Source organism: Equus quagga, chromosome 1, assembly GCF_021613505.1.
Source record: "Equus quagga isolate Etosha38 chromosome 1, UCLA_HA_Equagga_1.0, whole genome shotgun sequence".
Classification (NCBI taxonomy): Eukaryota; Metazoa; Chordata; class Mammalia; order Perissodactyla; family Equidae; genus Equus; species Equus quagga.
This window is the reverse complement of record NC_060267.1, coordinates 97,022,522-97,040,107: the sequence shown is the minus strand read 5'-3', so window position 1 is coordinate 97,040,107 and position 17,586 is coordinate 97,022,522. Positions and strand designations below refer to the sequence as shown.

Below are 17,586 nucleotides of genomic sequence, written 5' to 3'. Positions count from 1 at the left end.
TGGGGCACTCTTGCAGGGCCCGCCAGCCACGGGCATGCCGGCTGCCCCTTTCTGTGTCCAGTGGCCCTTGTGGGAGACAAGCGTGTCTGTCTTCACACCCAAAGGACCCACTGCCAGGCATGAGGACGGAGAATGTGGGCTGATCACCAGCACTCTAGAATCACTGGTACAAGAACACCCTCATACTGTGAACACTGGTGTGCAGCTACTGACACTGTACGCAGACCTTCCCTCGTGACTCAGAGGGACTCCGAGCTCTTTCAACTCTCGGGCACATTCATAGAGGGTAGGTTCATAACCAGAACTGAGTGTCTGGTTCTGGGCCATCAGGGGATGCTGGGCCCTGCCAAGAGAGGGCTGTGGAAGGGCCTCTCTTGCCCTGAGTGACTTAGCAACAGAGTCCACACAACCTGAAAAGGTTTACACCAGAACGCCACCACCCCATCGTGTCAGAGAAACACAGAGCACAGAGCACTTAGAAAGTGACTGAGCACTAACACAGAGTCACGGTGGCCCCAACGGCTGGAGTGCGTATGTGAACTGGGAGACAAAGGCTGTGCTCGTGTCAAGCCCATCTTTCTGGTCTCGGCTCACTTGACCTTGACTGACCTCTCAGGCCTCAGACCCAAGTGTGAGGTAGTAGGAAGCAGGCTTTTGCTATTTACGTCACCCTGTACCCTGGCCAGGGGCTAAAGGACTCAAAGTCAGTGGCCATCTTGACGTGCAAGCACACACAGACTTCACCACATCATGTTCCTGTCGCCGTGAAATACGCAACACACCGCGAACTTCTCAAGAAACTTGAGTCATTTCCAAAGTTTTGAAACAGGGACCTTGACATCACCCTGGACTGAGGGATTCAGAGCCCACACCCACACAAGGCTTCGGGAGCACAGAGCAGGCTGCTGTGTGCTCACCGCAGGCCATTCTGCACCACGCGGTTCCGGCAGTTCCTCCAGCAGGAGCAGGCGTGGTTGCACTCGAAGAGCAGGGGAGGCTCGGCCATGTTGAACTCCGGCAGCAGCCGGCCATCCTGGGGACAGATGCACAGTTAGGGCTGAGGGGGGCTCAGCGCTCTCGCTCAACACACCCACATTAATGCATTTTTACGAACTAAAAACTGACATAAAAACTACGACATCTGGTCACACTTTCTACCTGGGGAAGTGGGGCAGACCTGTGCTCACACTGTGGACGGCAGCCTCGGCCCAGCAGTCCGCACGGCTTTCAGAAACCTCCCGGACAGCCCTCCCCGGCCCCCACTGTGGCCAGTCTCCATCCACTCCCGTCAGCCTCCCTCCCTCCCCTTGCCCTCGCTCAGCCTCGCCAAGGCTGCTGGCACGAGGGCCCCTCCACTTCCTTCAAGGGGTCAGCACCCCATGGACTCCTGTCCGGCGGGGACCACCCACCCATGTGCAGTGCCAGCCTGTACTCTCGGTCTTGCTGCCCTGCAAACCCCCAGCTCCGGAGAGACCCAGCCACCTGCTTTCCCGTCCTACAGCCTGGACACGGCAAAGCTATGAGGCACTGCGCCAGGCCTGAGAGGGCCGAGCCTGAGGCCACAGCAGCTTTAGGCTGCTTGAGCAGCTAGAACTTGCCTCAAGATGCTCATTCTTGCCCCCTGCCCAGCACAGCCATGCTCTGCAAAGAACATACCCCACGAACTGCGAGCCCTGCCAGCCCCTCACTCACACACCTGCCACGCCCATGACACTCTCAGCCTCTCTTCCTGAAGACACAGAACCCGCCCTCACGCCCCATCCTCTAACGTCCACTCTGGAAAGAATCATCCATCCCCGGCCCCCACTCTTAGCCTGCATCTCTTCTCCCGGCAGGACACCCTGGCTCCTATCCCCATCAATGACCTCTCAACTCCTAAACCAAGGACGCTTAGGGTTCTTCTCTTGGACGCTGGCCTCCAGAGCCCTTCTCTCCTCTCCGCAGCTGCCTTCAGGCTGGGCTCGCCAATGACCACCTCTGTCCCTCCAGTCACCACCCCCTGGCCACTCCAAAGCCCATGGCTGCCCCACCACCTCCAGGCGGCCACAAAGACAGATGGCTGCATCCTCACGACCCTGCCTCCATCCAGCCTCCCATTTCCTCCCACCTGTTGCTCCTCCCTCACTGGTTCCCACGCCTGGCTCCTCCTCCACAAAGCTGGCCCCGAACAGTCTCAGAATCAGGGCAACTACCCTTTCCACAAATTCTGCTTCACGGAACTTACCGCACCAGCACACCAGGGCAGACAGCGCTCACCTTATCGTACCAGCAGCGCATGCTGAGCTGGCCGCACATGCAGTTGCTGGAGGAGCAGTCGTCTATGCACACACAGTACTGTGGAGGGAGAGGCACATCATACGGGGCCAGCATGTGGCCTCCACTTCTCACCCTTCAACTTACAGCCTCGCTTCCGAATTCTCAAAACTGCCTCTTGTCTGACATGTGCTCGCCCTGAAGAGAGGTCCTTCTCTCTCTCTTCTCTCTCAAGGACAACAAAGGCGTGCGCAGCCTCTTGGAAGGAGGGCGTGCGGGCAGAAGAGAAGGCTCAGTTGCTAAGCTGCTGAGAGCTCTCGCAAGGGGCTCTGGCAGGGGGAGGTGGGGACACAGAGCGCATGACGCGGGGCCGAGTGGGGCGCAGCCCCAGAGCGCTAGAGAAAGCCTGCTGCACTCAAGGCCAGACACGCAGTGAAAAGGTGAGGAGCTGGGGCCCCGAGCCCCAGCCTGAGGGCAAGCGTCTGGCCTTGGCCTGGGGAGGAAGGACTTTGGCTCGCCCACGGGCTCCTCTCACTGGTGCAGTCCCCAAACCACCACTTCCAGGGGCACTCGATGATGCTCTAGGGGCTAGGACTCGACACAGGACTCAGGCCCATTTTCTGGAAGGATCTTTATCTGCCTTCCAGCTCTTTGGTGGGAGGTGACTTGAGAGCACCAGATCTTCCTGCAGAGACCCCCACAGACCCTGCTCCAGAGGTCTGCTGTCTTCCCCACGGAAGCTGGCCTCCTCCCACCATCGCTGACCTGCAAATGGGTGATGTTTCTGTCGATGTTCATCGGGGACGTCACACAGTTCTGAGACACGTATTTGTAGTTGCTGGGGCACGGCTCGTCGTCGATGGCGTTGACACATGGAATGGGGATTCGCTCATAGCCTCGAGCAATGTCTCTGCCACAAGAAAGGGGGACATTACCTTTCATTGTGACAAGTGCTGCCCCAACAGGGACGGATAAAAAGCACAAGAGGGCAGCTGATGAGCCGGGGCCAGGCGACTCTGATCCAGGCTAGGGGACGTCTCAGCTGGGAGAGAAGCTCTCATCTCAAACCCTTTTGCCCTGTGATCAGTGACCAGCTGCAGAGCTGTCGTGGACTCAGAGCTCCTCACCTGCTCACTGTCTTCTCCAGCGGGACGGGCCTGTCTGGGGCGGAGTCTCGCAGCGCCTTGCTCATCTGCAAAGCGTTCCACACCTGAGAGTTGAGGCTTGCGCACTGCAGAGGTGTCTCTCCCTCCTTGTTTTTCAAGGTGACATCTGAATCCCGAGAAAGAAAGAGGCTAAAAGGAAAAATGTAAGCCAACAGAACATTCAGATCTTAATTTAAAAAACGTGAAGATGGGATTTACGAAATGATCATCACCAGTAAAAATAAAGAGAACACGTCATTTGTTTTGAAACTAACAAGCTTGCTCACCACTCTCCCACATTTGCTCTCAAATGCACCCTCAATGATAAAAAGAGCAGTGATGTGGAGGCTAACCATGCCCACCGTGCACCCAGTCAGCACTCCAGCGGGTGATCCCAAGACCTGACTCAAGTCAGACAGATGGAGGGCTGCAGCATGCCACTCCAAGTGCACCCTGCCCAGGGCCCAACGCCAACACAACTGACTTGGCTGAGCTGCTGCTGAGGCGCAAATCTTGGAGGGTACTCGCACCACTGCAGGGGCGTCCCTTCACTTCCAGGTGAGGCAGGAGTCACCTGAGGGTACAGCACTGGGTGGGGCTGGGTCCTGTCCCCACATCCCTCCTGCTAATGAGAACAAGGGGCCACACCTCTCTGACTTCCACTGGAAGCAGAGCAAAGAGACTGCCTAGGACCTGGCCGCCCCCAAGTGTTAGTGACATGGAAAGAGGGCCTCAAGGTTGGAAAGGGCTTTGAGTGGCCAACATCCAGCCCACATCTCCAGCCCACCTTGTGGGGGCACTGCTCCCAGTGGGCTCCTGGAGCGGGCTGTCCCATCACCCTTGACGGTGTTAGGGCAGGACTCATCTCCACATCTAACCTACATATTTCAGGATTTTTCACAACGATCCTCCCTGAATTAGAAATAACCAAGCCAACCTCAGACGGAGACTTGTCTGCTCACAGAACGAACTTCCCTGGGAGGACCGGGGGCATCAGGGTGCTCTCCCACCCGGGAGCCTTGCAGGGACTGTGTACCGCAGAGCCACTCACACAACGCAGGCGTAGCGGTCCTCCCTGGCAGCGATGTGCAGGGGCGAGTCCCCATGGATGTTCACGGCGTGGAGGTCACACCTGGCGGCCAGCAGGATTTCAGCTATGTCCACACAGCCCGAGAAGGCTGCCCAGTGCAGGCAGATGTTCTCCTCCTGCAGACAGACAGACAGACAGACAGCAAGAGCCGTGAAGACGGTGGGACCCAAGGGAAGACCTTGCGGTACACTGCGAGGAAAACACAGCAGAGCAGAGCATAACACCGTGCGCAAGCCCGAGGATGCTTCCTCTTGTTTCCTTTTGTTGTCATTATAAAAGTAACATAGTCACAGTACGGAATATTTTAAAAACAGGAAAAAAACCATCTGGAATCAGACCATCCAAAACACAACAAATTATTAACATAACATTTGTGCATACTTTATCTATTTTTTTAAATTATATTCACTTTGGAACAGGGTCATAAATGCAGAATAGAGTAATAGCTGTGCAAGATTTGAAAAAGATACATGAATTTGATTAAAATTAAAATTTTGCTTCATAAAAACTTCTGCAAAATAAAAATCTTAAATAAAGCAAAATTGAAAAAATACTCACGCTGTATAAAAAATATATGATTTACAATTACCACAAAGTTTATTAGAACACTAAAATTTTGAAAAAATGAATGTGCAAAGGATATGAAAATGAAAAACAAGTTATATAAGATAAAAGACGAAGAGAACACATAAATACAAGAGAATGTTCAACTTTGCCCGACAGCTGATCAATGTAAATTAGAACAACAGAGCAATATTTAAGCTATTACGCTAGAAATGAAGGAGTGACAGACACAGGAGAAATGTGCCACCGCCACACAGGGCTGGTCTGTCCGTCTGTCGCCGCGCCCCTCATCCCGACCCCACTCTGGGCTCCTCTCAGGCAGCCAGTGCACTACCTCCTGTGTGGGGATTCGCTCAGCCTGGCCCTGTCCTTCACTGAACCTCAGTTTGTCTCCACTTCTTCCTCTGGATCCTGATGCAGATTAAGGTTGGCTACTTTTCTGTTTTGGACTAGTCCCAAGGCCTAACCCTCAGAGGTGGGATTACGGGGTTAAAAGACACACGTATTATTGCTCTCGAAGTGCTTTCTGCTCTACTGGCAGGATGAGAGGGCCAGCTCGCTGCGGCCCCAACCCCTGGGAACCTCACTAGAACTTTCATGGGCACCAGTACAAAAGCCAAGCCTGATATCCACTCTTGTCACCCAGGCAGAGCCCATCGTAGGGCACGCCTGCCCCACATCGGCCTTTGTGGGCTGACTCCACATGGCTCAGTTCCTGTCCCCACTCCCACCGAGGCGCAAAGGCTCAGCACATCCCGGGGACCTGATGGGAAGCCCAGCATCTCTCTGTCACACTGGGTGCTCTCAGATGATCCGCCTTCCAGTCTCCACAGTTTGTGCCTCCAACACTTCCAGCTCAAAGACCTTTAGGACTAAGTGGTCCTGTCTTCGTCATCCTCGTCAACAACTGCCACTCCAAGCACGGGCTTTACTGCCTCCCCTCTGTTTCTAACGGGAAAACTGAGAGCACATTCCCTGTCTGCCTCAGTGTTTTCTGAAAAGCCTTTTGTTTGTCTGGGCTTCCTTTCCTGATGTCACTCTTAGAAGCTTTCCACCCCTCTGATCTTGGCTTCTGGTTTCCATCATCCACAGATTTGCGAGCTCCTGAGCAAAATGCAGTTTCCTCAGGGGCCTCTCTTCTCTTTCCTTCATCAGAACAAGTAATGATTTTATAACCACAATGACAGTTTTGAGACTTCCCAGTCCCCCTGAGCTCCTGCTATCGTAGGACTGTGTCATCCCAGCCTTTCCGAGGTCCACCTGCTACATTAGAAGCTTGGCCCACACATCTGAGATGACAGAGGCGACTGCTGCTTCCAGCAAAGGTGGAACAGAGAGACCAGACTGGATTTACCCTCCCACCCGAAAGACCCAAAAGAGTAAAACAACCATAGTCAAAATATGTGAAGTAACCGTTTTCAAGACAGTGGACATCAGGTAATGAAGGACGGTATCCCTGAGACAAGAAACCCACAAGGGGGCCTGTGACCGCCTGCTCACGGTCCTGAGACCCAGCTTCAGTGTGGGGAGGAGACGGGAGGAGCCCAAGATGGGTCACTGAGAGCTGGGGCCCAAGGCAGCCAAGGTTTGCAGGTCAGGGTGTGGGCTGGGAAAGAGGCCTCCGGAGATCTGTACATTCCCACCGTGGACCTCCGGGAGGACACACCCTGAGGCCAAGGTGCACAGGGCTCAGTGCTGGCACTCACACAGGAGGAGTGACCAGCCCTAGACAGAGACTGGCTCAGACCCACCTAACCAACCTAGAAACCAAAACCCAAAATGGCCAGATGGTTTCCAAGTAACTTTCCTGCACCCAGAAGAAGGCTCAAGACATTTCCAGGACCACAGGCATTCCCAGCAAGGTAAAATCCACAACATCCGGTGTCCAATCTGAGGTAACAGGCATGCAAAGAAGCAGGAAATGTGACCCATGCAAGGAGAAAAACCAAGCAATCAAAACCCGGACCGGACACAGCTGTGAGATCAGCAAGCGAGGGCATCAGGGCACTGGTCTGACTGCATCCGACCACTCCAGAGCCACGCAGAGACGCAGCTCAGAAAATGCCACACAGACCCAGAGAGCTTTCAGAGCTGAAAACCACAACACCTGACATGAGGACGTGCTGGACAAGATTAAAGTATAACAGACACTGTAAAAGAACAGAACAGTGAGCTTGAACACACAGCAATAAAGCCAGCTGGACTCAAACCCAGAGGGAAGAAGATTTCAGAAAAACCAGAGCTTCCATGACTACAGAGCCACCACAAGCCCCCGACACACAAAGAACCAGGCCCTTGCAAGGCAGGCAGGCAGAAAAAGCACTGGAAGAAACGATGGCTGACAAACATCCAAATGAGACAAAAACCCTAAATCCACGTATCTGAGAAGCTCAATGAACCCTAAGCACACGTGCGCACACTAACCCCACCAGGCACATCATACTGAATTGTGATAAAGAGAAAATCCTAGAAGAAGCTAAAAGAAAAAATCTATGTCATATACAGAGAAGTAGATGAGGGTGTACCAAGAATTCCTCACTGGAAACACTTCAAGTGAGGATCCAGGGAAGTAACATGTTCAAAGTGAAGCAGGAAGCAAAAAACTGTCAACCTAGAATTCTGTATCCAGCAAAAAGATCTTTCAGAAGTGAAGGCAAAATAAGGATTTTGCAGGCATGAGAAAGCTAAAAGAACTCTTCATAAGCAGACCAACACTACAGAGAGTCGATGAGAAGGTGGAGGGACCTGGGTCAGCGACCAAAGCACTGGAGGCAGTGACACCAGGAGCTGATACATGAGACTCGACTTCCTACACTCTTCTCAAAAGACCAAGAATGTTTAACAAAATAGCACTGCGCTCCATGTTCAGATGTAAGTAAAATGTATGAGAACGGCATGAAGTTTGGGAGGCAGAAACGAAGGTCCCTGTGCTGTCTGTAATTTCAAGACTTCCCATAAAGAGCATAAATCAAGGAGGTACGGTGCGGGATAAACACAGACACACAGGGTCAGTGGCACGGAAGACAGAGCCCAGGAAGGGACCCCACGTCATGACAACTGACTGTTGACAAAGGTGCAAACTCAATTCCATGGAGAGGACAGCCTTCGACACAAACGGTGCTGGGACAGCTGGATGTCCACATGCAAATAAAGGAACTCTGACCAATACCTCACACCACACACAAAATTAACACCTGAAACTACAAAACCACTGAAAGGAAACAGGAGAGAGAGTCTTTGGGATCTTGGGTTAGGCAAGGATTCTTGAAAAGAACACCAAAAGCACGATCGCAAAGAAAATAATTGATAAACTGTACTTTAACGATTTAAAACACCTGCTCCTCAAAAGACAAGTGTCAAGGCTTGTAAATCACATACCTGCAAGTGCCTGAACCCAGAACAAACAAAACTCTCAAAACTCAAGAGAAAGAAAATAAATAATCCAATGAAAAACAAGCGATAGATGAGAACAGACCCTTCACCAACAAAGAAAAAGACTGGTCACCCCAGGACCAGGGCCGGTGGGAGCCAGGCTCTCACGCTGGAAAACGGCGCCATCACTTTGGCAAGGAGTCGGGCAGTTTTGTAAAGAAGCTGAACGGACACCCATCACGCGATCCAGCCGTTCGACTGTGAGGGATTCGCAAGCGTGTCCTCCATGCTCATGGCAACTCTGAGTGTAGCAGCCCAGAGCCAGAGAAGCCACTGTCCGTCCACAGGTGAAGGATAAGCACGTGGCCACAGAAAGGAGGGAGCTACTGACACTCGGAATAGTGATGCTGAGAGAGACGTCCACACAGCATGGATCCATTTAAGTAAACCAAACTAATCCCTCGTGACAGAAAGCAGAGCAGTGGGTACCCAGGGACGGCTCTGGTGGCAGGAGGAAACCTGAGAAGTAAGTGACGCTCACTATGGTAATCATGGTGATGGTTTCTGGGGTTAAAACTTACCCACTGCACTCTTTAAATAGTGCAGTCTGACAACTATACATCAATAAAGTTGTTAAAATAAAATATTAACGTTGGTTCATCATATAAATGACAAACATGCAATTTAATCAATTCTTCCAATTCATCAGAACCACGGCCAGCACCAGAGCTAACACCCACGGGACGGCGCCCACGCCCAGACCATCCTCCCCCTGACAGCCACAGGCACCGAAACAAGGCTGGGGCTGCTCTTGCCCACCACGCCATGCTCTCAGGAGGCAATTCTTGAGGGGGGGACGATGCGCGAGAGAGGCAGATGGTGACCATGTCTAGCAACCTGCTGTCAGCGTGCTGGACTTCATCCCTTCCCTTCCCTCTCATCCTCATCCAGACCTTCTCCCCAGCGCCTCCCAGCTCACAGCTCCTTTCACGACAGAGTCATCGCCCTAATGCCCAGCTCTGACACAACCAGTGGAAAACAGCTCACAGCCGAGCCGTGCCCACTGAGCCATGCCACACCACTGCCACCCCAGGAGCAGCCGTGCCCAGACCCTGGCTGCTGTTCTTGTTTTCTGGGCGGGAGGCAGGACCTGCGCACAGAGGCAGGGAGGGGTTCCCAATGCTGAGCAGCCGCAGTGAACGACCAGGTGGTGCCCACTGCTCCCGTCATTTCTTCCAATGGGTCTGTCTCGAGAGCCCCGGCTCGCTAAGGGCTCAGAGCTGAGAGGTGGCATCTACCTTCCTACCTCGACGCGGGCTCCGTGCTGATGCACATAGTATCTAACAGCGTGCTTTTCGAAATCTCTTAGTGTCAAGCCCGCTTTCTTATTTCGTTATCAATCTAACGAGTCGAGTCTGTGGCTGGATTTTCCTTTTATGGCTTTTGGTGGCTCTCTGAAATGGGGGACACAGCTCTGCGGGCCACACTGTGTCCCGGGAGCCCCGTCCCTCTGCCTGGGAGGCAGCACAGGGCTCATGCTCGAGCAGGGCCCTAGCAGATTGCCCGTGCACGCCCCACCACCCCGCTGGCTCTGGGGGGCCCAGAAGACCTTCCGAGAAACTCCCTTGAGGTGAATCCGAGGCGCCTGCTGTCGCCTCTGACCAAGCAGCCTACTGACCCCTGGCTGGAGGGCTGTTCCCAGAGGCCTAGCCAGGCCTCCAACGGGGACCCCAAACCCCGTTCTCTGGGCAAACAGTTGTCCTACAAAACTGACATCAATGCAGTATCTTAAATCACAGTCCAGAGAACAGGACACGGTTAACTGTCCCCTTTCCTTCCTTCCTTCCAAGGCAACTACAGTGGTAAGAACCAGGGTCACGCTTCCACCAGCCTAGGTGGGGCCACACCCTGGGGCTCCTCAGTCCCAAACACGGACACGGGAATCAGCGGTGTGATCACAAGTCCAGATGTGTCTCTAAAAACAGATTATATCCAGCAATTGGCCAACACACAAGATACCCACAGGAAGCCACGTGAACAATGGGCCGCTGACGACACGAGAAGAGAGAAGAGCCACAGCCAGGCACTAGGGTCGCGCTTCCAAGAAAAAAGAACCTCCAGCTGTCGCCCCTGCACGCCCTGGCTCCTCCATCCTCCTCCAGGACCCGTTTCCCTGGGAGGAAGGCACGGCTGAGGGTGGCGACGGCCAGAGACTCACGTTGTCCCGGATGTTGATGTCGGAGCCCTTGGACAGCAGCAGCTTCACGAGGTCCACGTGCTTATACTCGGTGGCCCAAATCATGGGTGTCCAGCCGCCATCATCCTAATTCGAAAAGAAAGAAACAAAAATCCATCACAGCTCCTAGAGATGAGCAACGTGAAGAACCACCTCGCTCAGGACCTGTAAGGCAGCCTGGGAGGCTGGAGCCAGTGCAAGTTCCCATCTTGCTGACAAGGAAGCGAGGCTCAGAGCTGCCCCAGCTACCTCGCAACTGTAGGACCAAGCCAGAACCAGCCCAGTCCAACCACACAAACCTCTGCTCTGAGGGGGACGGACAGAACCGCTGGTCACCCTGCCCGCTCAAGCCCGCTGGGCAGGACCCACAGGGACAACTCTACACCTCTGAAGACACGTGATAGAATCACATAAGAAGAGGACCACATCGACCTTCAGAGACCAGAGGCCGGTGTGGGAAGCACTAAAAGGGACAGTGTCTGCTTATCCTTTCGTCCCCGTCACAGAGACACCACGCAAGAGCAGCAGCCAAGAACTGCAGACGGACATCGTGGCCCAGAGAGCAACAGCAGCCATGCAAAGTTTGGCCTATTCCTGAAGAGCAGGGAGCAGAAAGCCCACTCAGGCTGACTCCATTCGTAGGGTCGACTGCGGTTCTGACGAGCTGGCTTTCTACCACTCTGCCCACCCAGGCTGTCTTCCTACTCAGTGGTCCTGGGTAGCTTTATTTAAATCAGAAAAAGACAACCCTTCAGGAAATGAGTATCATGTTGCCAACTCCTACTCTGGCGGCAGAAGGCTCCTCCATCCCAGCTTCTCTCACACAATGTCCTGCACATCACAGGTGCCACGCTTCTCTGGTGGACACACAGCCTCCACAACTAAAGCAAGATCATCCCTGAGGGTCGACTGTGGGCGGCACTGGGGACAGGGTAAGGATGACACAAGTCTGCCTGTGGAGCCAGCCCAGTCCTGGAGAGAAACTCACAAACCCAACCACGTGGGAGACGACAAAGGAAACCGGGGAAGGGTATGCTCAGACGAGTGAACAGGGCAGGGGTCCAGCCATGGCCTTGTCAGAGCAGAAGTGGGCCACACACCAGACCACAGGGGCTGCTGTCTGGACCTCTGGGAGGGTCTCACAGTCAGGGTGGCGCACAGGGAGCCAGGTTGGCAGCCGTGACTGGGCTAATAGGGTGGAGCCTGTGAGTGAAGACAGAGTCATGTGGGAGGGGTCCCTGGTGAGCAGGAGGGGTCCTGGGTGAGAGGGAGGAGGAAGCACCCTTGCTCTCTTCAGTCACTCACTCGCTCAACAGACATGCATGGGCCTCCTCCACGCCAGGCACTCCGTGCCACACGCAGACCCATCTCCAGGACCCTGACAGCAGGGTGGAGACAGACAGGCGGATGATAAGCAAACACTCAGGGAAAGAGGTGGAACATCAGACAATGGCCAATCATAGGAGGGAAGATGGGATGCCACGGGGAGTTGGGAAGGGGCCATGGCACATAAGAGGCTGGGGACCCCACTCAGGTGGGGAACACCTGAACACAGGCCAGAGGGAGGCCAGGGTGGCCCAGGTGGACCATGGGAGCGTGAGTTTGCAGAGCAGCCAGTGAGCAGGCCAGGGGAGGAACAGACAGGTGGGGCCAGGCCAGGCCTTCCAGGGCCTTGAGAGTGGAGGCCACAAAGGATGGGTGTGGGACCAGGACTACTACAAAGGAGAAGTGAGTCTCTGGCCAGCCCATCAGATGGAATGTCAGTAAGTGGAGGGTGTGGCTTTACCTGACAGTTGACATCCATTTGTCCATTTGAAAGCAGATACTGAACCACGTCATAGTGGCCTTTCTTGGCAGCCAGGTGCAAACAGGTGGAGCCCTCTGCATCCTGCAATGCAAATGCCATTTAGCTCCAGAGAAACGACACTGTGACTCACAGAATGCCAGGCCTTGAGTGCAGGACCACGGCGAACCTTCATTCCCCACGAGGGAGGTGTGTAAGGAATGATGAGGGACCCAGAGTAAGGTCACACAGCCAGGATCTAAGCCCTGTCCGGCGGGCTCCAGACCCCCAGCTCCTGACCCCTGTCCCCTCCACCTGCCATGGTACAGACCGGCTGAGGGACACCACGGGCTTCTCAATGTGGCCAGGGTGCAGTGCCCTGTCCCTCTACAAGCTGCTGTGACAGGACTCCCAGGAATATTCCAGGCCTTTGGGGCTCCTCACGTGACAAGAGAACCACCTGCCTGCCTGGGCCCTCTGTGCGTTAACGGTTACCACAGCGCACTTAAAACAGTGCCAATGCCCCAAAACAAGTTGTCCATGTGCCACAGAACTCACAATGGCAAATGGCAGAGAAGAGCAAGGACCACAAGCCTGCCCTGCAGTCTGACACACGTCACGGCCGTCGACTGCCTCCGTTTCACTTCCTGAGGGTGCCGGGCACATTTCCTTGTCTATTTCCTAAATCACACTAAATATATCACATTATTTGAACTATCTCAAAATAAAACAAAAACAACCCAGCCAGTCTGAGACCAGACCCACGGAGCTCCAGGAGAGACCTGGGTTCCCAGACGGCTGGGACACTACGCCCAGTTGCCATAGCGGGCCGTGGCTGACCTGAGCTTCCAATGCCCATAGGTGGACCTCCTCGTACAGCCACCCCTGGACTACGCGGACGCCCTGCCACCACCTCCTCCTGGCAGGGGCTGTTCCCACTCCTCCCCGACTCCGGTCTGTACTGACCACGCTCAGTACCCCACTTCTCTCCCTCATTTCTATTCTCAGAGCAGTAAACCCAGATTTTAACACACATCACTAAACATATTTCTGAAGTTAATCAGTAAACCCACTTTTCTCAAGAAAACCACTCAAATCCCATATTACCGGTGTTTAAACTTTTATTATAAATACAAAATGTATGGTTGTTCATTTAAAGGCATGCCTAATTTTTAAGTGTTCTCAATCATTAGAATAGGTACAGTCTGATGGTCCTCGAAATATGAGAAGATGTCACAGCTATGAGGACAGAAACCACAAAACAGATGTGCTAAGTGGGATGGTCTGAGTGCACCAAATACAGAGAGCCACTGCATTTCTGTCAGGCAGATAAAGGACAAATGCAATGTGGTTCTCACCTGCCAGTAGAATATGCCTGAATGAGTGAGATCATAGGTGCCCTGAGCCCCAGGACTTGAGGCAGAAGCAGAGAGAGACTGGGCAGAGCCCAGGAATGGGGAGAGACCAGGAGCGGGGAGAGAACAGGAGCGGGGAGAGAACAGAAGTAGGGAGAGACCAGGAGTGGGGAAAGAACAGGAGCGGGGAGAGAACAGGAGCGACAGGAGCCAGGAGAAAACAAGAGCAGGGAGGGACCAGGGGCAGGGAGAGGACAGGAGGGGGCAGGGCCCAGGCAGAGAGCAGCAGGGAGAGGACAGGAGCGGGGAGACTGGGAGTGGGCAGGGAACAGGAGTGGAAGGGACCAGGAGCGGAGAGGGCCCAGGCACAGAAGAGGTGGCAGTGTGTGGTTCACAAGCTAGGGAGTTCATCCACAAAACAACCAGGGTACAGAGCAGGGACTGAGGGTATTTCAGCCAAGGGAGCACTACAGAAAATGACGTGAACGTGGGAAACGGTGGGAGCTGCAGGCAGGGAGAGGTGCATGGGTGGTTCACCCAGCGTTCAGTTAGGAAATCTTCAGGCACACAAACTTGAGTACACAGGACTGTCCCCCCACAACCCCACCACCATCTCAGGAACAACCACACAGCGCCTGGTCCCATTTCTCCTCCCCTCCTCCTCAGAGGTAATCACTATCCTGAATTCAACAGCTATCATTCTGAAGCATCTTTTGCTACTTCTGTTATATATCTATGTATCTATAAATGATGGTTTTACGTGTTTTTAAATTGTCTAGAAATATCATATTGTATATCCTTCTGCAATTCATATTTAGTTCAACATGATGCTTTTGAGATTTATCTTTGTATATAATATGTAGCATTAATTCATTTATTTCAACTCATGTGAAACTATTTCCAGTTTGCACATTCCTGGTTGAGGAACATTCAGCTGTTTCTGACTTTGTGTTATTTAAAGACATGCTGAATACTGCAAAATGCTTCCTGTGTGCACGTGCAAGAGTTGACCGCAGGCTTCTCCCGGCCCGAGGAAGGTTGCTCCCTCGCTTTGGGTTCTGGGTGAGGGAGACCCCTCCCCCCCCCCCCCCCCCCCGCAGTGCTGCTGCGTGCTGCCAGGGAGTCTCGACCTTTGGGCTCCACAGAATTCAGTGGCCACAATGTGGCACCTGAGCAGTGTCCTAAAGGGCTGAGCACCCTCACGTGTCTACTGGTCACTTTGCTTCCTCTTCTGGAACTGCCTGCTCCTGCTTCTTGCTCATTTTCCTTTTGGGTTCTTTTATTTGTAGTAGTTTCTTAGACTTTTTGGATATTAATCTTTGGCCAGTGTGTTACAAAATCTTCTCCCAGTTTGTAGCCTGCCCTTTCATATACTCCGTCATCTTTTATTGATCAAAACTTCTTAATTCGAATGCACTTGACTTTATCAATCATTTTTGTATTTTCTATTCCTTGTTGAAGAAATCTTTCCCTATGCTGGAATCACAAAGATCATCTTTCCTCTTTGTTTTTTTTTTTTTTTTTTGAGGAAGATTAGCCCTGAGCTAACTACTGCCAATCCTCCTCTTTTTGCTGAGGAAGACTGGCCCTGAGCTAACATCCATGCCCATCTTCCTCTATTTTATTCGTGGGATGCCTGCCACAGCATGGCTTTTTGTGAAGCGGTGCCATGTTCGCATCCGGGATCTGAACCGGCGAACCCCGGGCTGCCGTGAAGTGGAACATACGCACTTAACCGCTGCTCCACCGGGCTGGCCCCATCCTTCCTCTTAACTTCTGAAAGTGTTGCAATTTGCTTTTACATTTGATTCTTCTGTTTACCATCTGCACGATGCATGTTCTCCAGCCTCTTTACTCCCACCTGTGTCTTTACAGTTAACGAGAGAACGCTAAAGCAGCACAGAGCTGGCTCCTGCTTCTTTATCTACTCAGGCAAATCCCTGCCTTTTCGTTGGAGTGTTTAGTCTTTCATATTTCACGTAATCACTGACCTGGTTTAAGTGTGTCACCTTGCTGTTTATCCCATCTGTTCTTACTCCTCTTCTGCCTTTTAGTTACAAATACTTTTTAGTATTCCATTTTACTTCCTCTACTAGCTTTTTAAAGAGTTTCCTTAAAGCTCTAATTCTTTTAAATTATTCTCTTATTACTTTCTCTAGGTATTACAATATTTGCCTTTATCAGTCTACTTACATTAATATTTCTCAGCTCCCCAACAGAAATAAAATAATGTGACAACAGGCCAGGTAAGTGCATCCACTGCTGCCCTCTCCGCTCCTGCTGTCGTACATTTTACTTCCAAATGTGTGCAACCTCCGCCTTAGAATGGCACTACCTCTGCTACACGGAGCCTTTTGTCTTCTAAGCAATTTAAAGAAAACAACAGTCTTTCTTATTTACTGTTCCTGGCACTTTTCTTTCATTCCCGAAGGTTGATTCTTCCTCTGGTAGCCTTAGTATAAATCTGCTGATAAATCCTATCAACTTCTGTTTACCTGAAAATGTTTTCTTTCACAACTATTCTTTGAAGGATACTTTTACTGGATGTAGCACTCTGAGTTGACAACGTTTTTTTTCTTTCAGCACAATAAAAATATCACTCCATCATCTCAGGTGAGAAGTAGCCAATCTTTTGCAATGTTGTTTGCATACAGGTATTACTTTTCTCTGCAGCTTTTAACATTTTCTCCTTATTCCTGGTTTTCAACACTGAACTATGATGTACTCAGGTGTGGTATTTGTCTTCACCCAGCCTGGGGCTTGCTGAGTTTCTTGGACCTGTGGTTGTTTTCCACCAAATTTGAAATACATGACCATTTTTTCTTCAAAATATTTTTTTCTACCAGGTTTTCTCTCTCTTTTCTGGGACTCCAATTACACACCAGACAGTTTGTTGCTGTCCTACAACCTGTTTTTCAGACTGAGTAATTTCTATGCTCGGTCTTCAGTTTCAGTGACCCTGTCCTCTACTGCACCCAATTGGCTGTTAAGTTCACCCATGAATTGTCCACCTCACGTCTGATCACCTCAAAACCACCACCACTCCTCCAATTCTTTGTCTCCAGCTGCTTCCATAAACCCTGAACCCTAGCCTCCTGCCGCTTCTGTGGTGCTCTGCCTGGGTGCTGGCTCCTGTGACGAAGCTGGGAAATAGTCCCCAGGCAGAGAACTGGGTAAATGCAGAATTCGCCCACCCATCATAATGGAGAGGATTAGTAATAATTATCTATAGATGTTTACAGAAAAATTAAAAAAGTTTTCTAGATCTCAAAAACCACCAAAAACAAAACCAAAGGACAAAATACAAGGTTGAAAAAATATTCACAATATATGTGAATAACTACATACGAAAAAATGTTCACTTAAAGAAAAGTAAATTAAAATAGTAAAAAATAAATTAAAAGCAACCATTTTGCATATCAAATTATTAATACTAAAAAATAATCTGTAATAGCTGGCATTGGTAGGAGTGTAGGAAATGAGTGCTCAGACACTCCTGGGTGCAATTCAGAAAGAGGGATGAAAAGCCTTAAAAATGATTATGTATTTTGATCTAGCAATTCTGTACCCAGAAATCTATCCTGAAGAAATCAAATGTGCAAAGATCTAGCTATGAAAATGTTTGCCGAACCACCGTGTATAATAAAAATGTGAAAATGACATAAATATTAAAGAATAAGCAAATCTGAACAAAAAATGATACAATTCTATCATGAAATACAACGCAGCCACTTGAAATAATGTTAGAGGGTAATATTTAATGACAGAAAAATAGTCAGAATTTGATG

The 17,586-nt window shown here is 51.4% G+C and overlaps 1 protein-coding gene across 9 annotated transcripts in view; it reads right to left on the bottom strand.

Moving 5' to 3' along the window:
- EHMT1 (euchromatic histone lysine methyltransferase 1) overlaps positions 1-17,586 on the bottom strand; it is a 197,062-nt gene that overhangs the window by 16,649 nt on the left and 162,827 nt on the right. For all 9 annotated transcript variants that reach the window (XM_046642654.1, XM_046642635.1, XM_046642605.1 and 6 more), the window contains 7 exons: positions 12,447-12,548; positions 10,643-10,747; positions 4,450-4,604; positions 3,381-3,548; positions 3,019-3,163; positions 2,257-2,334; positions 918-1,033 (listed from right to left, as the gene is read on the bottom strand). In XM_046642654.1, the coding sequence (XP_046498610.1) occupies positions 918-1,033; positions 2,257-2,334; positions 3,019-3,163; positions 3,381-3,548; positions 4,450-4,604; positions 10,643-10,747; positions 12,447-12,548 (869 nt within the window). The remainder of the gene's footprint in view (positions 1-917; positions 1,034-2,256; positions 2,335-3,018; positions 3,164-3,380; positions 3,549-4,449; positions 4,605-10,642; positions 10,748-12,446; positions 12,549-17,586) is intronic.